Source organism: Geotrypetes seraphini, chromosome 1, assembly GCF_902459505.1.
Source record: "Geotrypetes seraphini chromosome 1, aGeoSer1.1, whole genome shotgun sequence".
NCBI classification, from domain to species: Eukaryota; Metazoa; Chordata; class Amphibia; order Gymnophiona; family Dermophiidae; genus Geotrypetes; species Geotrypetes seraphini.
The window spans coordinates 469,972,160-469,999,883 of record NC_047084.1 but is presented as its reverse complement, the minus strand read 5'-3'; the positions used below and the strand labels follow the sequence as shown (position 1 = coordinate 469,999,883).

The 27,724-nt window shown below is 41.4% G+C and overlaps 1 protein-coding gene and 1 non-coding gene across 2 annotated transcripts in view; both read right to left on the bottom strand.

The window, feature by feature from the left end:
• The window catches only part of LOC117350303 (rho-associated protein kinase 2-like), an 84,850-nt gene that overhangs the window by 52,580 nt on the left and 4,546 nt on the right, over positions 1–27,724 (bottom strand). The window contains exons 4-7 of the mRNA XM_033924545.1: positions 19,592–19,716; positions 18,837–18,914; positions 11,390–11,512; positions 1,115–1,207 (exon numbers count right to left, since the gene is read on the bottom strand). Of these exons, the coding sequence (XP_033780436.1) occupies positions 1,115–1,207; positions 11,390–11,512; positions 18,837–18,914; positions 19,592–19,716 (419 nt within the window). The remainder of the gene's footprint in view (positions 1–1,114; positions 1,208–11,389; positions 11,513–18,836; positions 18,915–19,591; positions 19,717–27,724) is intronic.
• TRNAE-UUC lies at positions 7,879–7,950 on the bottom strand. The gene has a single exon. It is a non-coding gene; the product is annotated as a tRNA-Glu (tRNA).

Sequence of the window (27,724 nt, the reverse complement as noted above, 5' to 3'; positions counted from 1 at the left end):
CCTCTGAGCCAGGCTCTCAGACTAACAGCACATGTCGCACAGCAAATGTGAGGCGCCCATTGCTTGTCTTGATCACCTATTTTGCAGCCAAAATACAGATGATAGGCTTTCTTTACAAGGGCAGTCATCGAACGTCTCTGAGGCGTAAGTGTATATTCCCCACAGATATAGCAGAATGTGTCGCGGCTGTTACGACACCGACGAGACATATTGCCCGACACCAAAACGTCTATAGCATCAAGCTTACTTACTGTTATATTGCTACAGCTACTATACTACTATACTTTACTATACTGATACTATATACACACACGGACTATCTATATTAACCAAATGAGCAGGATCGGTGTATGGAAGCCACCATTATAGCATGGTGAGACAGCGCAAGCTCGTTCAGACCTGCCCAGACATGCCCAGGATGTCATCTTCCATAAAACAGCTTCCAACCTGGCTAGATTTTATGCATGGACATACCCAGGCGGCACAAACCGTTGTTGATAAGACACTTATGGGAGAAAAAATTGTTTGCATCCAAATATAAGAAAAAATCACGACAAAATTGAAGATTTCTCTGAAATGGTACGTGATGGGTAATTTTTGATGTAATATTCATGATCAGCACCCAAAATTCTATAAGAAACACCCAGCAGTGTTCAGGAAGCAAAAACTTTGTTGTGCAGTGTAATCGTTTGAACATTTAATATGACCTTTGAAAATACATTAGTATAATTTTTTTAATTCATTCATAATTTGTGATCAAAGTGTCCTCCTTCAACCTTGCCACATTCATGAAGTCTTCAGTACCACTCAGCTATTTCGCTCAATGGAACTGAATGGGCTTTGGTGTATTTGCCAAGAAAGAATCACTACTGCCGCTTTGTAAAAGGAGTCCATAATGACTTAATATCATGACTATAGTGTTAATTTTATACCTTTACATTGCTGATAGCACTACTTTTAGGGTTCCTTTTACTAAACCATGGTAGAGGTTTCTACTGAAGGCCAGGGAGGTAAATGCTCTGATGTTCATAGGAATTCTATAAACATCAGAGCATTTACCTCGCCAGCCCACAGTAGAAACTTCTACCGTGGTTTAATAAAAGCCGATAGTTACCTTCTCTTTTTCCAACTTTTCTTGCAATTCTTTGACTTGATGAAGGAGACCTACTTTATCTTTCATCAAATCTCTGTTCTCCTCTTGCAGGCTCTAAAACAGAAGAAAAAAAAAAAAATTATGAGAAGCATCAACAGAAAAAACTAAATTCTTGGAGTAATCTTTTGTTCTGTAAAATTAATCCCCTCTTTTTCTAGAGTTTTTTTACCATGGCCCGGAGTGCTAAATTCACCGACGCTCATAGAATTCCTATGAGCAGCAGAGCAGTCTCGGAGCATTCTGCACTTCAGGCCATGGTAGAAACTTCTACCACGGCTTAGTAAAAGAGGGTCCAAGTGATTTATTATGCAATTTGGGGCTCATAATCAAAATGGAAATACATCTAAAAACTGGCCTAAATCGGCACTTAGACAAGTCATCCAAGTGCCAATAATTGAACTGGGTTTTAGACATATCTAAAAATGACTTAGGCCTTCACAGTGCTGCAGTACGCCCAGAGCTAAAAGAGGTATTTTAGGAGGAGTGGTGAGGGCGGGATTTGGGTGGGGTGTGGGCCGTCCTAGACTTAGTCGTACTGCATGTATAACCAAAAGTTTTACAACACTGCCTAGACAGAACTTGGACGTTGTGACTTAGGACATCTAAAACCAGGTCTAAGTCCATAGAAGAAGAAGATAACCACTGCAGACACAAAGTACAGACCCCACACACACTGCTCCAGTGATCACTGACCCCACCACCATAAAAATCATAATAACAACTTTACATATCTGCCCCCAGAACATCAGCACCTGGCAGCCTGGCATAGGAAAGCCTAGTAGAGCTGCACAGAGGTGGCTTAATTGGTCTTGAGGGTGGGTTAGTGAACCATGGAGAGGAGGACATAGGCTCATAAGCCACTCTAATCTCTGAATTCATGGTGAAATATGTGTACCCCCCCAAACCCTCCAAACCCTTTTGTACTGCCATATAAGTGGCACCTGCAGCCATAAGGGCTATTGGGGTGGTAGATAGGTGGGTCTAGTAGGTTCTGGAGGGTTTTGGGGGGGATCACCATGACTTATAAGGGAGTTGTGGTGAAATATTTATGTGACACCCTTTTTGTGAAGTTCACAGCAGTGCCCTGTAAGGTACCCCACTTCTCTGGTGCCCCAGGCCCAAAAGTTCTTTTTCTAGGCATTTTTGAGTTGCACAAATTTTTGGTCGAAAATGGGGTATAAAGACAGACGACTTATCGGTCTAGACCAGGGGTGCCCAACGCGTCGATCGCGATCGACAGGTCGTTCGCTCAGGCGACCCCAGTCGATTGCACAGCAGGTTCCCTTCTTCCCTTCTCTTTTTTTCCCCTCCTGACTGGCCCGCCTCTTAAAGAACGCTGGCCAATCAGAGTGCTGGAAGGGTGGGGTGAAGGTCGGTGGGGGACGGAGCTCAGCGCATCACAAGAAATAGAAGCGCCTGTAATGAAGGTAAGAGCGAGGCCTAATGCTGCCCGATATACAATTTTAAAACCCCCAAAATCGGCCTCCCAATCAGTGGCGTACCGAGGTGGGGCGCTCCGCCCCCGCCCCGGGTGCACGGCTTGGAGGGATGCACAGCCGTCCGGGTCCTCCTGCCCTTCCTTTCCACCGGTCTGCGCACGGGGCTCGCACCTGCCGCCCAAATGGTGCTGTTGGTTATCGCGAGGCTCGCGGGAGTTGACGGCACCATTAGAGCGTCGGCGCAGGACCAGGCAGGTGCGAGTCCCGAGCGCGGACCGGGGAAAAAAAAAGGCAGGATGACCCGGACCTGGCCGGCTGTGCACCCCTCCAAGCCGTGCACCCGGGCGGATCGTCCCCCTTCTAAATCCACTTGTCTTTTATTCAGTTCAACTAATGAGCATTGTGACAGGCAGTTCTTATGGGGCAGTTGTTGGAGGTATTTCTTTGTTTTTCTGTGCCTAAGTATTCTATTAATTTAACTTCCTTATTCCTGTGGGGATCTCCAAAGGGGACAAATGGGAGACGGCCGGTGGCAGGTGGTACTTTAGCAATTCTTACAGGTTGCCATAGGCCTCAGGAGCTGTCTTCCCTCTGCCGTGGTCCTGCTCCTCCTTTAAGTCAGAGACAGGCTTGGGGCAGAGGGAAGACAGCTCCTGAGGCCTATGGCAACCTGCAAGGATTGCTAAAGTACCAGCGATCCTCTCTGCAGACTGCTCTCTGCTGGAATTAGGTAAATGGATGTGGGGAGGGTAGGCCTTCGGGGGGGGGGGGTGCAGTCCTTCAAGGGGTAGTGCAGGCCTTCAGGGGGGGAGTCAACCTTTGAGGGGGAATGTGCAGACCTTCAGGGGGGGGGTCAGGCCTTCAGGGGAGGGGGGCTGTATAATAAAAAAATATTTGAACATAAATACAAAGTACACTCGGTGTGTGTATATATATATATATATATATATATATATATATAAATAAATATATATATGTTTAGCATTTTTATTGTTGGTAGATCATTTTGACTTGGTCATTTTAAAAGTAGCTCTCAAGCCCAAAAAGTGTGGGCACCCCTGGTCTAGACAATCAAACGGCTGGATGTACAGTTAGACAATTTTCGGGGAAACAAATATTTTGGTCGTATTTTTCGAAAATGGATTTTTTACATGTCTGATTTTGGATGACTAGTGACTTAGGCCCAAAATGGACTTAGACCTTTTTTTGATTATGCCCCTCCACGTGTATTTTTCATAGTTTGCAAAATAGCTAGATCAGTGTTGCTCAACTTTTAAATAGCAAAAGTAGCTTTAAGGATAATGTTATAACAGGTGACCTAGGCAGAAAGTAAAATATTTTTGGGACAATTTTTTTTAATTGAAAATTTAAATGCTTAACATATCACCATCCACCTGGGATATAATAGAAACAATAGCAAAAAAAGAAAAAAAAAGTAAAAGATGATACACTTAGTGGAAATAAATAATTACAATTGCAACCCACAATACAAAAGAAAATTTGATCTAAGAATCAGGAAAAAGAAACATTTTTTGAAGAGACAACCCCATTTCTTTCTCTCTAGCCAAAATTTCTATCTTAGAGAACTGCTGAGCAGATACCTGAGCCTGGGTTAGGACCACATCTGAAATTATTTTAATATTCTTAATAGTTCTTCAAATTTATACATTGCAAGGAGCTAAGGAATGGCCTAGTAGTAAAGCTGCTGTCTCTGTACCCAGAGGTTGTGGGGTTGAATCCTAGAGTCGCTCCCTGTGACCCTTAGCAAGTCACTTAATCTTCCATTGTCCCAGGTACTACTATTTATTATTTCTATAGCACTGAAAGGCATATGCAGTGCTTAACATACAATAGACAGTCCCTACTCAGAAGAGCTTACAATCTAATTTAGACAGGACATTTCAGGGTTGGGGAGGTTATAGTGGGTATAGATATCTAACAGCAGTGAGGGGGAGTTAAGAGTAGAAAGCAGTTTCAAAAAAGTGGGCCTTTAGCTTGGATTTGAACACTGCCAGGGATGGAGCACGATGTAATGATTCAGGCAACCTGTTCCAGGCATACGGCGCCACAAGAAAGAAGTGTACAAAATAAGTACCTAGATATATTTAAACCATTTTGAGTGTGGCTGTGTAAGTACAAAAAGGTAGTATACAAGTCCCTTTCCCTTCCCTCAAGCAGCAAGTATAAGGGTTACACAATGACATTCATATCTTCCTTAGCATTAAGAAAATCTTCCACTTACTTGGGCTCAAAAAACTGAAATTGCTTATACTCAAAAATTATGAGACATGAACAAGGAAATCAAAGAAACAGCCAGGATACCCCTACATCTCATCTGTGTTTCTCTTGCAAGATCAGGAAATACCCAGACTTTTGAGCCCAAAAATAAAAAATCTAAATGTCTAAGGAAAGTTTCAGCACAGAAACACAGTCCGGTTCCAGAGCAGAAGAAACTACCAAGGTACGTAGCTCTCTATGTAATCACTTCCAGGGATGTTTCAAAAAAAATGATGTGAGATTCATTTTATCCCATTCTCCTTGGCCCTGAAGGGGTAAATCTTCAGATCTTCTGGAGCCCGGAATATACTGGGCTATTGTATTGGGGGAAAAAGTCTCCTGACATCTTTAGAATCTCAAACAGATATTTTTTAACCATATCAACTGGTAAAATAAGTGGAGACTTAGGAAAGTTGAGTAGTCGCTTGAGAGAAAGCACACCAGGTTCTGAGGGAACTGTGTTTACTCTCATCTCTCCTAACTGCTGCTTTTCCGGGGGATTCTATCAGCTGGTTCAGCACAGCTTTCCCTGTCCGGGCTCTTGTGCAGCAGCAGAAGGGGGAAGCCATTGGCACAAAGCAGCACGGCCCCGATGTAGTCACCAGCAGTGGATTGATGTCAGCCGTCGGAAGATCTCCTGTGGCCTGCCCTCTCTCATTAGCGGACTTGCACTCCTGCAGCTGCATTGTTGGACACATGGAAGGGAAACTGAACTTCACTTCAGGGCTCTGCTGTCAGTGGCGCCTGGCCTTGCCTGTCCGGTGACTGGTGTCATGGTGGTCTTCATTGGCATGGTTCCTGCTCCTGCTTCTTTGGTGGTGGCCGGTTGACCTGGCTCTGCAGACTGAACTTACTATCAAGCTGCCTTTGAGACTTTTCTATCTTTTAAATATGTTTTATTTTTAATTTTTTATCTTCTTTCATTATTTCTATTTCTTTGATTTTTGATCTTGGAAATAGAGAATGACACGGTGGCGGTTTACCCGCGGCCACCGCATTTTAGCCGCGGGTCACCCGCCGAAAACGGGGAAGAAAACTAGCAGTCGCTGCGGCGACGGGGACAAGGCCATTCACCGCCCGCGGGGCGGTGAATGGTCTTGTCCCCCGCAGTGAGGCATGAAGGATCGCGCGGTCCCCGCAGCTCACACCCGCCCGCCCAATCGATTCCAGTGTCCAGCCAGCTCTCTCCCCTCTCCTCACCCCAGTCCGCAGATCCTCCTCCTCGGCGACCCGCACGCTACCAGAGAGCCACGCACACCCGCCGCTGCTCAGCCTCGATCTTCTGCTCTGACGCAACCGGAAACAGGAAGTTGCAGCAGAGCAGAAGATCGAACACTGAGCAGCCGCGCGTGTGCGGCTCCCTGGGAAAGCGCGCAGGTTGCCGAAAAAGAAAACCCACAAACCAAGGTGAGGAGAAGGGAGAGAGCCGGCCAAACACCAGGATCGACCGGGCAGGCAGGTAGTGGCCGCGGGGACCGTGCGATCGCTAGTGTTCCCGGCTCAAATTGAAGGAGGGAGTGAAAGGAAAAAGGCTTATATGGATGCAGCGGGGACGGTGACGGGGCGGTGAATGGGATGGCAGTGGCGGTGACGGGGCGGTGAAAGGGATGACGGTGACGGGGCGGTGAAGGGATCGGCGGTGACGGGGCGGTGCAGAGGATGGTGGGCCGGTGACGGGGCGGTGACGGGGACAGATTTTTTCCCCGTGTCATTCTCTACTTGGAAATGTATTACATAATTTTATTTTAATCAGGTATTTTAGCTAGATTGTGAGCCTTCAGGACAAATAAGATAGGGCTCCTTTTACTAAGCTGCAGTAGCGTTTTTTAGCGCGCACTGACCCCCGCGTTACATGGCAAATACTAACGCCAGCTCTATGGAGGCATTAGCTTCTAGCGCGCGCGGCATTGTAGCATGTGCTAAAACCGTTAGCGCAGCTTAGTAAAAGGAGTCCCTAATTTCATTTTAGTTTGATACATTGTAAACCACTTAGGTCAGTAAAATGCAGGAGCGGTTTATTAAATCTTAAATAAACATAAACATGTCTTTTAATATGATTCTCTAAATATTGCAAACACCAATGTGTATAGATCTTATCCTTAAGGATATTGCCTCCAAACTTTCCGATTCCTAAATCTTAGTATCCAAAACGTCTATCAAAGAGAACTGCTGAGCAGATACCTGAGCCTGGGTTAGGACCACTTCTAAAGTCATTTTAATATCTTTAGTATTCTTTAAATTTATAGACTGCATGGAGATATAAATGCCATGCATAATATCCCAAAGTGACTCTAATGACAAAACAGCTGATTTTTCAATAACCTAACTGTCCCATATGGTCTAGTGATTAGGATCGCTGGTTTTCACCCAGGCGGCCTGGGCTCTACTCCCAGTATGGTAAAGGTTTATCTTCTCCTATTTACCAGTGTTGTCCTACCCTGAGGAAAGAAGGGGAGATATTAGTTTCTTTTAGTCTGCTATTGAGAAAGACATGGGGGAAGCCACTGCTTGCTGTGGATCAGTAGCATGGAATGTTACTACTTCTTGGGTTTTGGCCAGCTATTAGGGATCTGGATTGGCCACCGTGAGAACGGGCAACTGTCAGCTTGATGGACCACTGGTCTGACCCAGTAAGGCTATTCTTATGTCCTTATTCTTAACTCTCACTACAGGAAGCAGTCTTACTTCTCACTTGAGTCAAGCTACTCACAGTCTCTTGCAATAAGATCTTAGTTGCTGCTTGAAAAGATGGACCTTCTTCCAAGCAAGACACCAAAGGTAGTACAGACACTTCCCTGCCTTCAAGTTCTTGGTGGAATAGGGTGGAGAACACAGGCGCTTAACATCATGCATCCTGTTTATCTATATGCCTTATAGTTCATTGCAGGGGTAGTAGAGAAAGACATGTATATTAACCAAACTTGATGCTAAAAGGAGAGAGAGGGAGCTGAGATTTCCCCTTCTTTCCGCAGGGTAGGACAGCACAGGTAAGCAGGAGAAGATAAACCTTTCCCATACCGGGAATTGAACCCAGGCCGCCTGGGTGAAAACCAGGAATCCTAACCACTAGACCATATGGGACAGATGCTTGAAAACATATATATTTTATACATATATATGTATTTTATGATTGAAAATATGATTTATGTTAGGGCATGGAGAACTTATCAAGGCACACCTGCCAGGCAAGGGGGAACTGCTGGAAGTCTTTGCTTGTTGACCTCTGTCTTCTCAGTTGTATCTCTGGGGCAAGCCTGGGAGAGGTTCCAGCAGTAACTGAAGTAATATAATAACTAATGGGAGAAAAAAATATTATCTGGCACATCCAAGCTGCCCAGTAATTCTTTTCAATAGGGGTGTGCTAAACAATTATGGTTTAGTTTATTTATTTTCTATATTTATATGCCTCTTTTATCAAAGCGGCTCACAAAGCACATCATCTACAATATCCACTCCAACCTACACAACAATTAAGTCGTGCAATCGGCTACAAGGAAAAGCATGTAGGAACCAATGCATTTATAATGCTTTCCTGAAGTGCTGCAATGATGCACTGAAATGGAGATACCCTGGTAAATTATTCCAAAGCTGTGGAGCAGCAATGGGGAAAGCACAATTTATAGTCTCCACAAACTGCAGTTTGTATTTCGTTCTTAAGCCTAGTTGGTTCATCTTTAGATACCAAATCATTTGTCACCTTCAGGGCAAATAATGATGCTAAGTTCCACATTAGGAGTTCCCATTATATAAAAGATTTTGGGAGTCATCATGGAAAATACGTTGAAATGTTTTTAGAATCTAGGCCTAGCTGTTTAGTACTTCCATTTGCCAATGAAACCGGATATTCAGCATCAGCAGTTATCTGCTGGTTCTATTTTAATCACTGCAGCCAACGTTTTATTTAACAGCTGACAACTGCAGATAAATATCAGGCCCTGTCTATGGTACCTATCAATGGTGTCAAAATTGATAGGCACCTAGGAAAATGGTGCCTTCCGCATGTTAATAAAATTTAGGCACCATTTGTGAATCGCACCTATGGCACATAAATCAAGTCAAGCATCATTAGGGGCCGGATTATTAGGCCAGGGTTTTCCTGGTTAAAATATCGGTGCCTAACGCTTTCCATGTCCAAACTCTGCCCTTAACCATGCCTACTTTTCGTATAGGTGCCTTGCCAATTTCCGTGTGGAACTTAAGTTAATCATTTTTTAAATTTGCTTTTAATGGTGTTTTCAATTATCATGCCAATTAAGTTCCTCATGGAAATTAGCTAGGCACTTATACTAGGCGCCATTTGTAGAATCAAAGCCCGTATGTGTATAACTTCTGTTATAGAAGGTAATTTTCAAAGTCATTACCACAGGTAAAGTAGTGCTTCCTTCTTGGAAATGAGATTATAAATTTGCCCACTTGATAGCTAAAACTGTATGCAATAAACATGTACATATGTGATGACCTTAAGATGGTCAAACAAGTAGACCAAGTGACAATGGAATATGTTTGGGTGTACAGGGAGAATGGCCAGCAGGAAAAAGGACTCCGTAACTCGTAAGTCTCTGGTAAGACCTCATTTAGAGTACTGTGTACAATTCTGAAGACCATATCTTCAAAAAGAAATAGAGTATGGAGCTGGATCAGATGATGGTTAGTAAAATGGTTGATGGTCTTTGTCATAAAGTGTCTGGGGCAGGTTTAAAGATCTCAATAGGTATACTGGGGACTTTTATGTGACAGTATGTGCCGACAGCTTTTCAACTTGCTCACCACTGTTGAAGACGACTTTTGAAACACCAAAAAAAAAGGTTAGGCCCGGAGGAAGAGGTTTGAGAATGGCAGGGGAGGAATTATATGCCAGAGATAGGGGTGGGTGAGTGAGAGAGAGAGCTAGTTTATGTGAACAGGAGGCAGAATGGAAAGATGTTGGACTAGGTGGAGGTGGGGGTTAGAAGGGTGATATATTGGAGAAATGGAAGAGGGATGTGGGAGAGCAGAGGGCGGAAGGGTTGAAGGGAGGGAGAGGGTGTGGCTACTGTAGAGGCAGAGCCATACATAGTAACCCCACTCATAAGGTTGCCCAGTATGAGTGCAGATATCTTTTTTTCCTACAAAAAATATATAAAAAAGCACCGTGTGTGCTTTGAAAGAAAGGTGGGAAATAACTAAGGGGTTTGAACCAAAGGAAGTATGAGAAGAGATTGGAAGACCTAAACATGTACTGTATACTCTAGAAGAGAGAAGGGACAGGGGAGATATGATAAAGACATTTAAATACTTGAAAGGTATTAATATAGAACCAAATTTTTTCTAGAGAAGGGAAAATGGCAAAACTAGAGGGCACAACTTGAGTTGCAGAGAGGAAGACTTAGGAGTAATGTTAAGAAATTATTTTTCATGGAGAGGGTGGTTGATGCCTGGAATGCCACCCTGAGGGAGGTGGAGAGGAAAACAGTGATGGGATTCATAAAAGAATGGGATAAACATAGTGATCTCTAATTAGAAAACAAATGGTATAAATTAAAGAACTAAGGTCAGTATTGAACAGACTTGTACAGTTCGTCTCATATATGGTGATTCAATGTAGGATGAGCTGGGGAGGGCATCAATGGGAACTCCACTAACTTGGAACATGATAACGTTACTTGCCAGACTTTACAGTAGATATCCTGCAAACAACGGGATGGTTGGCTAGGCTGGAGTGAGCTTAGATGGCAACTTCAGCAGTTGGAACCTAGGACAATACCAGGTGGACTTTAGTCTATGGCCTAGAAATATCAAAGAAGAGACAAGTTAATTTAATCATGTGTTTTTAATGAGAATAACTAATGGGGCAGACTGGATGGACCATTCAGGTCTTTATCTGTCGTCATTTACTATGTTAGTATGTTACCATGTTACCTCTGTGGCTTAAATGCACATAATGCAAGTCCTAGAATGAGAGGGCTTAAGATGAAGGTGAAAGGGGACAGACTCAGGAGTAACCCAAGGAAATATTTCTTTTTGGAAAGAGTGTAGAACAGCCTCCCAGTGGAAGTGGTGGAGATAAAGACTGTATCTGAATTGAAGAAAGCATGAGACAAGCACATAAGGTCTCCAAGGGAGAGGAAGGGATAGTAGACATCATGATTAGGCAGACTGGATAGGTCATATGGTCTTTATATGCTTTCATTTTGCTATATTTCTTTGTTTCTATAAATAAACCTACATCACAGCTTCATAATCATACATAATATATTCATTAATTAATTAGTGCTCAGACCCACAACCTATTAATGTTCATGTGAAGTGAACCAAACATAGGCTGCCATCAAACCAACGATGTTTGTTTCTATATACATACCTTTACCCACACTGAGCAGAGACATTTGTGGGTTGGTGTCAGAGAAGCTCCACCAACCAATTAACTCCTATTCTGTGCTTTTGGAAAGAGGATCAGTGACAGTAGTCCTCTAGCAGCCAGGGTAACCCAACTTAGATTTCATCTTGCCTTATATTAATTATGTTTGGAATTCTATCTTACCTTAATGATACCTTCCAAGTAGCTATTTTTGTTATCTATCTGCTCCTGGTAAGCCTTCACTTTGGACTGCAGAATGTCCATTTTGCTACTGTAGTGACTTCTTAGAACCATCATGTCCCGTTCCTGTGTGAACAAGTTAAAAAAAAAAAAAGTATAAGAAAGAAACAAATAGCTCTGAAGGATCAACTTAGATATTACTGACTATTACAGGATCAATCTGAAAAGGGAGAAGAAGAATGTTTCAATATTGTTGGTTATAAAGAGGTCAATGTTCACCTCCCTGACTCCCACATAGCTCAGTGGGTATTTGCATTATAGTGCTTAAGTGGCATGCTTATGGCATCTGTGCACATAAGAATGTCTATGCCATTATTCTAAGGGGCATGTAAATGGTAGAGCCTAGTTAATAAAATTATCCCCTTACCACATGGGCCCTAGTAGAAAGAAAATAAAAATGAAAAAGAGTTTCTGCTACAGCAGCACAACCCAAATTCCCTGAATCACTATCCTCCCCACACAGGATCCCTCCTTCAAAGACCCCTACAAACACAAACCCTCCTAAACAGAAGCCTTCCAATGCCTATCCCTGTCCCTCTTTCTAAGACCTACCTGGGATCTTCCTGGTAGCTTAGTGGATGGGTTAAACGTGGGCCTTCTCTGCTCCCACCTACCAGCTGCCAGGGTTCAAAATGATGGCTGTGATCCCTGGTGGTAGTCTTGTGGTACTAATGCTAGGGGTCAATCTGTTCTATAAAGATTGATTGCCAGGAAACTAATGTCAGGGGTCATAGCTTCTATTTTGAGCCCTAGTGGCTACAAGACAGGAGCAGAGGTGGATCTTGAGAGGAGAGATGCTATGCAGATGGAAAATTCGGTAAAGGGGTACTGTTTGGGGAATTACTTCAGGGTGAAGTCAGATTTTCTTAAGGGCCTAGGCTGCACTACCAGACTACCAGTAGTGCAGCTGCACAACTCCACATCTTGGCATAGCATTAAGTGCAGTCATTCTATCAGTTGATACATCCTATATAAAACTGTAATCCGCTCAGAATTGTGGATGCAGCGGAATATAAATTTTTAAATAAATAGCTCGCATGTGATAATGTCCTGCACACCAGCCATCAGAATTGGCCATGCCCCATCTCCATTCATGATCCACCTGGATTTTGACTCTATTAATGCTAAGCAGCTAGCATGGGATTTTTACTACCCTAAATGGTTTTAGTGTACCGTCTTCATTAGCCTGGGTCCACAGTAACAGCCATCACATGCTAATACCAGCACTATGGCCCAGATTCTATAAACAGCGCATGAAGTGAGGTAACTATATCGGCACGCCTAGCCGATCTAGGCACCTAACTTAATTTTTTTAATTGGCATAATCTGATAATTGAAAGTGACAATAAAAACAAATTTAAAAAGCATTTTAAAAAATGAATTAGTTGGTAGGCACTTAATTCAGTAGGCACCTATCACTTTAAGGTAGCCATCTACACTGAGGTGCTTCCTGGCAAATAGGTGTGGTTAGAGGCAGATTCAGAGTGTATTAGGGCATGATTTCACTTAGACGCACTCATTTAGGCTGAGAAAATTCTGGCTTAAGTGGCAGTTTGCCTAAGGTTTTAACGTCTAAGAACACTTGGGTGCAACAAGGTACGATTCTATAAATGGCACCTAGAGGATGATTAACAATCACTCTCAACAGCACCTAGGAGCAAGGTGCCATTTATAGAATCAGGGCCTAACTGCTTAGTGGAGTAAAGTAACCAGGCCACCCCAAAATCCTTAACGTGCAAACTGGGAGGGTAATCTCTAAAGAAAATTTTTCAGGGGAAAATTTTATTGATTTATTTAAAATATTTCTTATCCAGAAGTGGAGTATCAAAGGACAATAGAACAACAGATGATCCAGTGTCCCAATGTCTAGAGGACAGTGCCAGCATCTATTAGATTTAGAACTGTCTAACTTATGTAACCTAACAGGGGTCCAAAAAGATCTATGTAACAGAAAAAAAACATGTTTGCCTCATAGACGCTGACGCTGTACAACTTCTGGAAGTCAATATGGGGACAGATTAACCTCATACTGGAATCAACAATCCCTTTGACGTACGAGGCAATTATATGTGTAGCATTGCTGCACGTCAAGCCTCCCATGGATCGCTACAAAGGCAGGCTTTAACTAATAATGACAGGGATCGCTATGCAAATTACAACCCGCAATTGGAAAAATTGTGACCGCCTCAACTTTCTGTTTTGGTGGGCCTGTTTATGTTTAGGTTACAAATACGAAAAGATGAATGCTGATATATTGGGGCAAAGCAAATTATTTAAATTGGTTTGGAGCCCGTTCAACATAGTTGTCTTTGTTTAATTTTTTTTGCTTATTTTTATACATATCCAGGACGGGGTGGGTAGGTGATATCTTTCTGGTTCATTTCTTGATTAAATTGTTGGATGGGAGGGGAGGGATATTTATCTTCTGCATTGTTATTAATGGAATTTAAGTGCTTATTTTGTTATTAATGTCTGTATAATTCATGGCACTTTGTATTAGCTTTGAAAATTAATAAAAATTTTAAAAAATATATATATATTTCTTATCCACCTGAACCTAGATGGCTTACAATAAGAACATCGAAAGTCACTAAACATAAAGAACAAAACAAATAAATTCATCAAATGTCCCAGAAACCATGTCAGAATCATTCTAAATACTAAAAATTCCACTTTTCAAGCAAATGCCTGGATAAAAAAAAGTGGGTTTTCAACAGCTTCCTAAACCCAAACACATTTTCACAAAAACGTAATATCCCAGGCAAACCATTCCACAAAAGAGGACCAGCCACTGAAAAAGAAAACTGCAGTATCAACATAATATATCTTTCTCCTAGGACAAGCAGGATGAATCAGCCACATATGGGTGTTGTCCCAACAGCTTCCAATTTGCGGATAAGCTCTCTAATAGCTCAGAGAGATTTTTTTTTTTTTTTCTCTGAGCACGTGCAGTGCCCGGGCCCCACTGGGCATGCTCGAGCCCTACCCATTTCCCCCTGCTTCCCCCTAATCCCCAGTCTTTAGTTTCCGCCCGTTCCCATCGGTCGGATTTTCTACAGCTCTCCATTACAACTTTTCTACTCATCACCTTGAAGATGCCTGATTCCTCTTCCACTTACTTCTAACAACATGGAACTCTCTGATCTCAATGTGTGTGCCGGCCTATATATTTGCAAGATGTCATTGAAATAACCAAGCAATTTACTGTATATCCCCTGATGGATCAATTTCAAAGTCTTATACTGTATTCCAAATTGTACTGGGAGCCAATGTAGCTTTTTTAAAATAGGTGATATACTGTATGATCAAACCGTGATGCTTCCATCAATGTGCAAGCTGCAGAATTTTGGAACAATCTGTAAAGACCGTCCTCAAGTTGCTGCAATACCCAAATACTGGGCATTACAATCATCCAATGTTGACAACAACATACTTTGTAATACTTGCTGAAAATCTCATCCTGTGAGCACCAGCCTCAATTAGCACAACATTCTCAGCGCAAAGTAAGCCACCTGAACAACCTTTGCAACTTGCGCACTGATTGTCAACTTTGCTTCAAGTATCAAGCCCAACAACACAGGGCTCCTTTTACTAAGCTGCGATAGCATTTTTTAGCATGCACAGAATTTTAGCGCACGCTAAACCCGTGCTACGTGGCTAGAACTAACGCCAGCTCGATGCTGGCATTAGCATCTAGTGTGCATGGCAATTCTGCGTGCGCGCTAAAAACTGCTATCTCTTTTTTAACCACAATTAAATGATCATTTACGCACAATCTCTCAGGCCCAAAATCTTCATTCACTCTTGCCACAATCATAAAATCTGGTACTTTACCCATATAAACAATCTTTTATGAAGTCGCTTGCCTGATGTGCGAGCGAATTTATATGTGCACAGCCAGTACCCATATATGTTTCCCCAGATCGAATGGAGTCAAGCCAAGAGTTGGAGTTGAGAGGGGTTTTCACTTATGCACTGTGTGGGAAACAAACAGAGTCTTTTTCACAGTGGAAATTCACTAGCTAGCTTGGCAGCATATTATCAGTAGACCTGGAGTTCGGTGAAAAGCTGTTTGGAATGTGAAAAATCAGCTGCGTTCACCCTGGTACCGTCTGACGCTTGAGAACAGCCTGAGAACTGAAGCTTCTGTGAAGGAGATGGCGCAACACCAACACTGAGGAAATAGGTGCCAATATTTTAAAATGACTGTGGGCACCAAGTACAGTACCCTTGCTCCATACACACACACCCTTTTTACAAAAGCCGTAACGCGGTTTTCCATGCTGGCCACGGCGGTAACAGCTCCGGAGCTCATAGAATTCCTAAGAGCATCGGAGCTGCTACCACTGCTGTCGACGCTAAAAAAAAAAACACCACACTACGGTTTTGTATAAAGGGGAGGGGGGACAATGAAGAAGCTTGTCCAATATTGGAGGGGGAGGGGGAGGGGGGGTTCAGTACCCATTGGCACTGACAGAGCTGGCTCCTATGACTGAGGATGCAACTCTTTGTGCCAGATAAAACAGGCTGAGGACTGGTTTCACATTGGAGTGCAGCCTGGGGCAGACCTAATGCAAGCAGTATGTTTGGTGCCTGAGCAGCTGCAATATGGATTCCCCCCAGGTTACCAGAAACACATTGGGTCATATGATGACACGCTTGGTAGTATTGAGTATTCCTATGTTAGCTGTGAATGCTTCTTTTGCTCCCCTGTACTTTCTGCTTGCTTTGTGGGCATAAATAAATTTCTTTTACGGGAGAAACAAAATGGTGGTGGCGTGGTAGCAGTGAGATTGATCTGCTCCGCATATTCTTGCGATTTTACCTGTGCAAATTGTCTATTCCTCTGAGTTTTGTGATGCCTCATACAAAACGCAAGGGCTTTTTCAGGGTGGATCCCTCTTCGCCCCGACCAGCATCGTTGGACAGATTTCTCACTAGCTCGCCGGCTAGTATGGAGGGTGGAAACCCAGCGGTTACTCTGGCGGAGGGAGCCGCCAGAGTCTTGGGACCTGAGACCTCGTTGTCCCCTCCAGCAGCCCGGTTACCACCGAATCCAGCATCAGAGGACGTGGCGTGCGCAAGTACGGAAGACTTGAAAACTTATGGACTGTTCTTCAGAAGTTAGAAGTGGCATCCATGAAGTCAGCAGGTGATATTTCGGCTATACTTGGTAAAATTGATACTTTATCAGCGTCTGTGCAAACTAAGACTAATCTTAAATTTGATCAAATGAACGCAGAGATTACCTCTATACAGAAACTCTCAGGTACCTTCGTAAAAGAGAGAATGTTTCTTCAAAGAAAAATTGAATATTTTGAAAATTGCAATGGAAGGTTTAACCTGAGAGTGTTGAATTTTCCTGTCTTCTACATTTACCCCTTTGGATATGTTTAAAAAATATTTAATGGAAAACTTAAAATATACATCTGAAGCTATTCCTCCTATAAATAGAATATATTATCTTCCAAGGAAGAAGACTGAACTACCATCTCAAAGCACTCATGCTGACGGTTTATAATAGATTGACTTTAATAATATCACAGATATACTGAAAACCACACAAGAAGTAGTTGAATACCGAGGGACATTGTTAATTTCTTTTGTTTTTGAGCAGGATTTAAATGCTTTAATGAGAATGCTCTTCCGTAATTCTAATACTCAATTTTCAGGATCGCCGTCTGGAAAGGGCGACTTCCCTTCCGCTTCCCACTCTTCCCCTAACCCCCCCCAACCCCGCTTCCATCGTTGATTGGTCTTTCCTTCTCCTCCCTTCCCCCTCCCCCTCCCCCTCCCATCTTTTCCGCTCCGGCTTCGGCCGATTTGGCCCCGCTCCTCCCTATACGGGATCGGAGCTTGTTCTTTTCTTTTGTTTTTGAGCAGGATTTAAATGTTTTAATGAGAATGTTCTTCCGTAATTCTAATACTCAATTTTTTGGTCAAAAAATATGGATATTCCCAGATGTTACTAAGGGCTCCTTTTATCAAGGTGCGCTACAGGAGTTAGCGCGTCGGAAATTTCATCACACGCTAACCCCCGTGGCAGCCTAAAATCCTAACGCCTCGTCAATGGAGGCGTTAGGTACTAGCGCGGCAGGTGGTTTAATGTGCGGTATTCTGTGCGTTAAACCGCTACCGCGCCTTTGTAAAAGGACCCCTAAATCTACTCAGGTCGTAGAAAGTTGTTTTTAGATATGAGGGAAGAGATAAAAGCTACCTTCCAGTTAAATTATCCATGTAAATGTCTTATTAGATATGTCGGGACCAAATATGTTTTTTTCACACCGGAGCAACTTCAAAGTTTCTTAGATATGAAGAAAATATCTTAGTTTCCTTATTAAAGGCTGCATTATAAATATTTAGCCGGGAATGTCTTCTATCTTATCTTACATTGTTTCTCTATACTCTCGATTTTGAGGACATATAAGAGTTTAAGTTTGGTAACAAATTATATACCTATTTGAAAATTTAATATTGATTTATCATTTATAATTTTTGTTATTCTCTTTTCTGATTTAGGTATTATTCTGGTTAAAAATTTAGATTTGAATACTCTGATTTACTATAACAAGAGGATTTCTTGTGTATTATTTGGAAAATTAATAAATAAATAAAAAAATAAAAAATAAATTTCTTTTACTTATTGTCCCCATGGGGTTGCCATTGATCAGAACACACATACATCTGGGAAATCTGTGCATGCCAAAGAGCAGTTGTACATTTCTCCCTCCGTATTCGCGGGGGATGAATACCGAAAAACTGCAAAGAACTTTTTGCATATTATTCGTGATTTTTCGGTAAAATAGACCTGAAAAAGATAATAAACCATGCATAACCCGACCTGCGATTTGCTCCGTACAATGCTTGGAGCAGTGATTTCCTCCAGGAACCACCGGGAGCAGCAATTTCAAATGTGAAATGCTGGGAGAGAAGGCTTGTAGGCCTGGCGCTTGTGCAGTGCAGTCGCTGCATGCGCCTTGATGTTGCTGGGTCAGGGAAGCAGGGTGCATGGGAGTAGGGGAAGAAGTGTCCCGTTTTGAGGAAAAAAATAAATGGTCACGTTATCTATAAACAGTGCTCAGGCGGGGGAATTACAGAGGGAATGATAAAACAGATATTGGTGCTTAGCAGATGAGTTGGAGTTAGATCAGACATGCCATCTTTATCTGTACCTTCAGAAAGGTAGTTAATAAATTCCAATAAATAAATAAATACAGTACATATTAGTTTCTGTATTATATCTTCACATTCCTTAAATAAAGAGTTTGCATGGAAAACTTATAAAAGTTGAACTTCATCATCTGAATCCAGAATTAGTTTTCTATTGTTGCTTAAAAACTGTATTGTTTTCAAGAAGTCAACAACCTATCATCTTCTCAAAGAAATGTACCTGGTCTTCATTTATTAATTCCAGTTCCTCAATGATTTTTTTGTATCTGAGTTTCATCTGTTGCATGTCTTCCACTATCTGAAAAATAGTAGAAACAGAGAACTTACTGATCAACAAATTGTGTTTTGTTTATATTTTGTAGGGATTCTTGTTGACCCTTGAGGCAAGTAATTTTTTGCCAAAACATGGTAATGTGTCGGGTCTTTTTCTGAATGTAAATAAACTTTCATGTTGAATATTGATCCTGAGAGGGGAGCTGACTTCTTATTCCTACTTTGTATTGTCTATGATGTCTGTGTTAGTTCCAGGTTGGAGTACTAGAATGATTTTTAACATACTAGGACTGGAGTAGATTTAAAACAAACCGGAGAAAATATTTCTTCACACAACATGTAATTCAACTCTGGAATTTGTTGAGAGAGAATGTGGTGAAACATTAGCTTAGCAGGGTTTAAAAAAGGCTTATATAATTTCCTAAAAGAGAAGTCCATAAGCTATTGTTGAGATGGCGTGAGGAAATCCACTGCTTATTCCTAGGATAAGCAGCATAAAATCTGTTTTACTACCTGGGATCTAGCTAGGAAACAGAATACTGCGCTTGATGGACCTTCGATCTGTCCCAGTATGGTAAATCTTATGTTCTTATTATGGTTTCTTTGTTTTGACATGCTCTGAATTGTGCACTTCAGCTTTGTATTTTCTTTGTATGAACAAAAACATCTCTCCAGTATTGAAGTCTTGCTTTTGACTTTTACCTTGGTTATGTACAGTTTAGCCAGCTCGTAAGGAATGTACGGCTGGCCTCCTTTAGCACAAAACTCAGGTGTCTCCAAAGGCTTCTGACTGTCATCAAAACAGGTTCTGTTGGTGTTCTGCAGATCTGGAAGAAAATAGAAACATGATGGTAGATAAAGGTCAAATGGCCCATCCAGTCTGCCCATCCTCAGTAACCATTTTATCTTTCTCTCTCTAAGAGACCCCACATGCCTATCCCAGACTTTCTTGAATTCAGACACAGTCTCTGTCTCCACCAAATTTTCCGGGAGACTGTTCCATGCATCTATCACCCTTTCTGTACAAAAGTATTTCCTTAAATTATTCCTGAGCCTATCACCTCTCAACTTCATTCTAAGTCCTCTCATTCCAGAGCTTCCTTTCAAATGAAAGAGACTCGACTCATCTGCATTTACACCACGTAGGTATTTCAATGTCTCTCAAGAATACTACTACTAATAACACAATATAAATTCAGAAATTATATAGAAATGTTATTAGCCAAGTGGTGGGGGGTACCCACTGAAAAATCATAAAATTTAAGTGGAGAAAAAGCCTCAACTTTATATAATATGCAGACGGCAACCCAATGAGTTGTTTAGCCGTTCTAATTCTGTATCATGGGCAAAAAACTCCACAAACTTTCAAAATGCAATTTTTCAAAATGGGAAATCATCCCATCACTGTGCACTGTGCACAGGACAAAGGAAAAAGAACAAGAGGCACAATCCATTTATCTTCATAGGTGTCAGCAATCAGAACATAATGCCCGATCCAGCTTGTCGATCTTCCTGCTATAGCAAACTCAACGTTGGAGTGAAGATAAGGAACTAGCTGTTAATGTCCAACAAGGCTCTTGTTTCGACAACAAGTGGCTGCGTCAGGGAGACTCCCATTCTCTCCTACCCCCACCACTTGGCTAATAACATTTCTATATAATTTTTAAATTTAAATGTCTCTATCATATCTCCCCTCTCCCACCTTTTTCTCTAGTCTAAAGTATACATATTGCGATCTTTAAGTTTGTCCTTATATGCCTAATGACAAAGACCACACACGATTGTAATAGCCTTCCTCTGGACCGACTCCATTTTTTAATATCTTTTTGAAGGTGCGGCCTGCAGAATTGTACACAATATTCTAAATGAGGTCTCACTAGAGACATATAGCTTTAACATGGGGTCACAAATAAACATGTTCACATTTCTATTTAAGTACTGCACATTTTATAAAAAGTACACAAATATTTTACATTTTCATTTCAGTGAAATGCTAAGTCATGTGAAGGATAAGTCTGTAACTGGACATCCACACTGCGCATGTAAATATAGAGAATACATGTGTGTCAGCAGGGCACATAAGTGCTATTTTTGTATACCGTCACCCCTCCGAATCTGTGATTTCAGTACCCGCGGAATCGGTTATTCGCAATTTTTGTTTTAAACTCTGCACCGGACCTTCCCTAGACTTTACCTGGTGGTCTAGAGGCGACGCGAGGCAGGATCGATCGTCCTACGCTCCTGCCCCGTGCAGAGCCGTCATCAAAATGGCTGCCATGAGTTCCTGTTGTAGACTAAAACGGGAACTCATGGCAGCCATTTTGATGATGGCTCTGCATGGGGCAGGAGCGAAGGACGATCGATCCTGCCCCGCGTCGCCGCTAGACCACCAGGTAAAGTCTGGGGAAGGTCTGGGACACAGGAGGGAGGCGGGGTGGGTCATAGCCGGCCCTAAAAAATTATTTGCGATTTTTCAATATTCGCGGGCCGGCTCTGCCCCTAACCTCTGCGAATATTGAGGGTCTGCTGTAATTTATAGTTCATTACATTTGCTATAACTACACCTGGCTTTATATAAGATCACTGAGGTATACAGTATATATTAATAGGGGAAAAAATGAAAGGAACTTCATTAAATTAAAGTTCATACACACAAGACCATATATATTAAAACACCTTCTAAAAACCTCATTAATAAGCTATCTATGCTAATCCCCAGATAAACCAAAGGCAACCTGGAAGTAAGGTGCCGTTTAATATGTTTTAAAGAAGTTTTCTCATGCATCGCACAGAACAGCTCCCGGACATAACATATGGCTAGCTATCAGCCAATATTCAGTGGGAGATCGCCAGCTATCTCCAGTTAAGAATCCTGTTTGGCAGATATCCCAGTGCTCAGCTATGTGGCATGATATAGCTGGTCACTGGCAATATTCATCAGCGGATTGGCTAAGTTCGGTAACCAGATAGACCTGCCTAAATAGCAGGACTATCTTTGTGTGCTTTGACTTGGCCGGTCAGCCAATGAATATCGGCTTGGCCAGCTATGTCAAACATGGTGAAAAATAGACCAGAAATTCAATGTCTCTTGTCGGACACAACCCTGGCATTGAATTTCTGGGTTTGCCACCGATCGCAGGAGGTAGCCAGGCTGCTCCCTACAGTCTGAAAATCGTCCCCAGACATTATAAGAAGCACAGAAGTGGACTGAGCATGAAGAAAATAAATAAACTTCATAAGTAGGCACAAAGGGCCAGATTCTTGCTACAATAAACACAGGGAGGTAAAACTATCAAAAAGTAATACAAATTCATTCTTACGAGAATATTCCTTTATCCCCTTCTTAGACCACTATAACGGGGGGATGGTCAAACAAAAATTATGAGAGAAAATTTAAGTAGGAATTTAATTAACAAATAGGCTTAATGTATCTAAGCACCGGCTTTATTTCTATTATCCCTCAGTTTGGGGAACAGAAAATATGGATATACCCTGATGTCGCTAAGACTACTCAAGAACGGAGGAAAGAATTTCTTTCTATGCGCCAAGATACTATTAATTTGGGAGCAACGTTTCTTTTAGCATACCCCTGCAAATGCTTAGTTAGGTATTTGGGAGTTAAATACACATTTTGCTCTACAAACCATCTGAAGGAATAATTGGATGTGAAGAAGATCATTAAGGACTGAAGGGCCAGATTCTTTAAGCGGTGCCTACGTTAGGCGTCATTAGGATCTCTAATCAGGGATGTCTAGCAACACCTAGCTAAAATCTGAACACAGCACAAATTATGTTAATTAGCTTAAATGGTGTGGTAATTGACTGCTCCGTTGAAGTTAATTGATAAATTAAAAAAAAAAAAAAAAAAATCCAACAAAGAGTTCTGTATGAAACTCAGAGCAGAACCTAGGGAGGCCTAAGTCAAGGTGCCCTTCTATGCCTAGTGATGCCTACCTGAAAAGTAGGCATAATTAGAATCAGCAAATAGACATGATTGACTTAGGCAAGTTAGGTGCCAGTAAATTAGGCCAAGTAAAACCTGGTCTAATATACCGGTGCTTACCTCAAAGGCGCCTAGCGATGCCTAAGTCCAATTAGCCACTACTAGGTGTGATTCTATAATCATGTGGAGCAGTGCCTACAATGTAGGTGTGCTTAGGCACCATTTATAGAATCTGGCCCCTAATGCCACTTCCAGCATTAGCCACGCCTATAGTGGCATTAAGCATCATAAAGTACCTCCGTAAGCAGGATAATGGCAGCCTTTTTGGAGGCACCCTTAGGCGCCTCTGTTTTTTAAATTGCGTTTTAATTGGTTTTTAAACGGCACACCATTTAGTGCGCCGATTAAACCACTTAAGTTAGGCGTAGGTGCCCACCTAATTTTGGGTGCCGTTTACAAAGCTTTCAAAATGCAAAATTACAAGTGGTGTTGCAATCCCTGCCCTAACCTCACTTCCCAAACTGCCTCCACTTAACGCAGGTAAATGTATACTTTTGGGGCAAGAACATATATAGTTTTGTCCTGAAACATGTGGGCAAGTTTCAAAAAACATATTCCTCCGAGTAAAATGCAGTCAAAACCACAGATACGGCTTTTAAAATTACCTTATTATATGTCTTTTTTTTTTTTTTTTTTTTTAAATCAAGAGAGGAGATCTGATCAGTTCATAATATCTAATCTTCTTCTTTGGTATAAAAGTTTCCACACTTCTTGCAACAGTAATGAAAATTTTGGGGTAATATATTAAACATTGGAGATGATTATTGAAACTACACAAGAAATGGTGTCAACCGCTGATCACTCACAGTAACTAATGGCTAAGAGCTTAGAAATGATCAGTCTAAGTTTCAGCTTAGACATCCTTGTAAATGTTTGATCTTGTTGGATCAACATTCATATATTTTCTTTGATCCCCCGCAGTTACCATTTTTTCTTGAGGCTAAAGGAGAAATCCTGTCCAGGGCTCCCACAGTGGAATAAGGTCTAGTTTTCATTTATTCGAAGAAGTAACACTGCACTTATTATGGTTTTTCAAATTTCTGTATAATATAAGGCCCTACCAATGTGAATTGCTTTTCCTATAATGTGGACTTTCATTTGAGAGATGATTGATATTGTAATGGAATTTGTTTAGTTTTTCCTTCTTCTTCTTTTTAATTAATATGTTAAATCTCTTTTTCCTATATACATACTGTATGAATGTATATTAGTAAAAATTTAAATAAAGAAAAAAAAAGAAATGATCAGTCAACCAATGCCAGGGTGATTTTTCTGGGATTTCAGGTGGCCTTTTCTCTAGGAAAAAGTAGTATCGGGAACATTAGGAGACCATGAAAACCAAGAACCTGGGGCTCACTGAGTGCTGTACAATAACTGCAACCCTAACTCTGACTAACCATAAGAACATAAAAATAGCCTTACTGGGTCAGACCAATGGTCCATCTAGTCCAGTATCCCGTTTTTGTGGAGGCCGATCCAAGTCACAAGTACCTGGCAAAAACCCAAATAGTAGCAACATTCCATGCTACCATCCCATGTCTGTCTCAACAGCAGACTAAGGACTTTTCCACTAGGAATTTGTCCAAACCTTTTTTAAAACTATCTACATAATGAAATCACTACCTGCATTTGGCAGGTAATTGCTTGAACATCGATGAAGAGCTCACAAACTCATGGGAGGAGATGCAGACACACAGATAAAGTGATATTAAGAGGTTGGTTTCCTTACCATAAAAAAACCAAACTTAGGTGGAAGTGTCCATCTTAATTTTAAAACAAGAATGAATTTTGTGTTACAAATTATATAAATGTATATTGAAAAGATGCGAGTTCCACAAATAAGAACCATAAGAACATAAGAAATGCCTCCGCTGGGTCAGACCTGAGGTCCATCGCGCCCAGCAGTCCGCTCACGTGGCGGCCCAACAGGTCCAGGACCTGTGCAGTAATCCTCTATCTATACCCCTCTATCCCTTTTTCCAGCAGGAAATTGTTGAATCCTTTCTTAAACCCTATAACATTCTCTAGAAGAGCATTCCAGGTGTCCACCACACGTTGGGTAAAGAAGAACTTCCTAGCATTTGTTTTGAATCTGTCCCCTTTCAACTTTTCTGAATGCCCTCTTGTTTTTTTATTTTCTGAAAGTTTGAAGAATCTGTCCCTCTCTACTCTCTCTATGCCCTTCATGATCCTGTAAGTCTCTATCATATCCCCTCTAAGTCTCCTCTTCTCCAGGGAAAAGAGTCCCAGTTTCTCCAGTCTCTCAGCGTATGAAAGGTTTTCCATCCCCTTAATCAGTCGTGTCGCTCTCCTCTGAACTCTCTCGAGTAACGCAATATCCTTCTTAAGGTACGGTGACCAATATTGGACGCAGTACTCAAGATGCGAATGCACCATTGCCCGGTACAGCGGCAGGATAACTTCTTTCGTTCTGGTTGTAATACCCTTCTTGATTATACCTAGCATTCTATTCGCTCTCTTACCGGCCACTGCGCACTGTGCCGTCGGTTTCATTGTCATGTCCACCATTACCCCCAAGTCCCTTTCTTGGGTATTCTCATTCAATAGCATCCCTCCCATCGTATAATTGTACCTCGGGTTTCTGCTTCCCACATGCAATACTTTACACTTCTCAACATTGAACTTCATCTGCCATCTCTCTGCCCATTCCCCTAGTTTGTCCAAGTCCCTTTGCAATTCTTCGCAGTCCTTCTTTTCCGAGCTCCAGTAAATAGTTTGGTGTCGTCCGCAAACTTTATTATCTCACACTTCGTTCCTGTTTCTAGATCATTTATGAATATATTAAAAAGCAGCGGCCCGAGCACCGAGCCCTGATGAACACCACTCGAGACCTTCATCCAGTCTGAGTAGTGGCCCTTCACCCCTACCCTCTGTTTCCTACCCTCTAACCAGTTTCTGATCCATCTAAATACTGTATTAAAATCTTAATATTTTCAATGCCTATTGCAGATGGACAGACTAGATGGGCCATTTGGCCTTTATCTGCCATCATGTTGCTATGTTTGTAAAAAACCACCAGGTGGCGATCTAATACCAGAATGTTTGAAATAAAGAAAAATGAAAAATCACTTAACAGAGTTAAATATACTAATGTTATTCCCACAAATAATATAAGTGGTAGTAGTATAAAAAATAGAGAGATATCAGAGCATGCAAGTCTACAGGCTAAATTTTATCAAGACATTCTTCATATAATTTGGAAATTCTAATATAGATATTTCAAATTATATCTAAATTGAGCAGTACTATGAGGGCAATTCAGTAATCAAGGTGCTCATAGTTACCGTGTATACCTTTCTAGAATACTAGCACTTATGTGCTTATGTGTACACATAGCTGCCAAAATGCCAATAGGGTACTTAATCACTATTCTACACATATTCATTTAACGTATATTGTGCATATAGACCAATTGTGGTAGTGTCTTATTGGGAAGATAATTGAAAACGTAGTTTTACAACAGTTAGAAGATCATGTTGATTTAGGGCACTTATTAGATTGTCATCAATATGGTGTTTGATCAGGCAATAGGGTTCAAACATTGTTGGTGTCTACTATTGATGAATTGAGACTGGGTTTGGATATAATGTCATTTTTTTGTGTTGTGTCACTAGATGTGTCATTAACATTTGACACTGTTCCAAGTTTCCAAGTTTATTTAGGATTTGATGAATTGCTTAATCAAACTTCAAAGCGATGTACATAGCTAAAATTCTTACAACTTTCGGGGGGGGGACAAACATACCACATTTAACCATAAACAAGACTTACGTATAAGGAGGAAAGAGGGAAAGAGTTTCAAGTTTCAAGTTTATTAAAAGTTTGTTGTACACGCAATGTCAAGTATTTCAAGGTGTATAACAATTTAAAAATAGGGGACAAAAATAAAACAATTTTATTACAAATAAACATAGGTATATACGATACAAAAGGAGAGGGGGATGAATTACAATATTTTGAAGAAAATAAGACAAAAAGGGAATGTACAGAAGGAAGGGTAACAATAAATAAAATCGCATGGCATATCCTAGAGAATGAATCAAGACAAGAATATTATCAGTTGATAGTTGCTTCTTGTTAGGAAAATTGACAACAATAGGGATTAATGGATCAGTATATGATTGGTTTACTTCATATTTGCAGGACAGGTCAATTCAGGTAAAGAGTAGAGGATATGTTTCTAAGGGGGTGCTGAAAAGGTCTCAGCCCAAGCCACCAACTTCCTAAATTCTGAGTGTTACTTTGCCACCATAGCTGAAAAGAGTGTTATCTTATTTCGTTAAGTGCCAATTTGCAGAAACAAAATTTATTGTTTTGACATTGTTTCAGATCCTTGATTGACCCATATCCATGTCATTCTCTTCTTGGTTGGGCTGAGAACTTTTCAGCATTGCCTCATATATAAAGGGATACCACAGGGTTCAGGACTTTTGGCATCACTTTTCAGTCTTTACCTGGTCTCTTTGGGTTATATATTTTCAGTGGCCCCTTGTATAATATGGATGATACTTAGTGGTACTTAGCTGGTTGGGAATGGTTCCTGGATGGCTAAGTACTTCTTAGTCAGCTATCTGTTGATATATTCAGAAGGAGATAGCTGGCTATCTTCCACTGAATATCTAGCTTGGATTGGTTAGTGACCAGTTATTTTGCACGACATGGCCAGGCACCGCCAGTATTCATCGGCTGGCCAACTAAGGATAGCAGCTAGATAGGCCTGCCTAAAAAGCAGGTCTATCCTCACTGCTTTGCCTTAGCCAGCCAGCTGAGTATCAGCTTGACCAGCTATGTCCAAGATGGAAACATTTTCC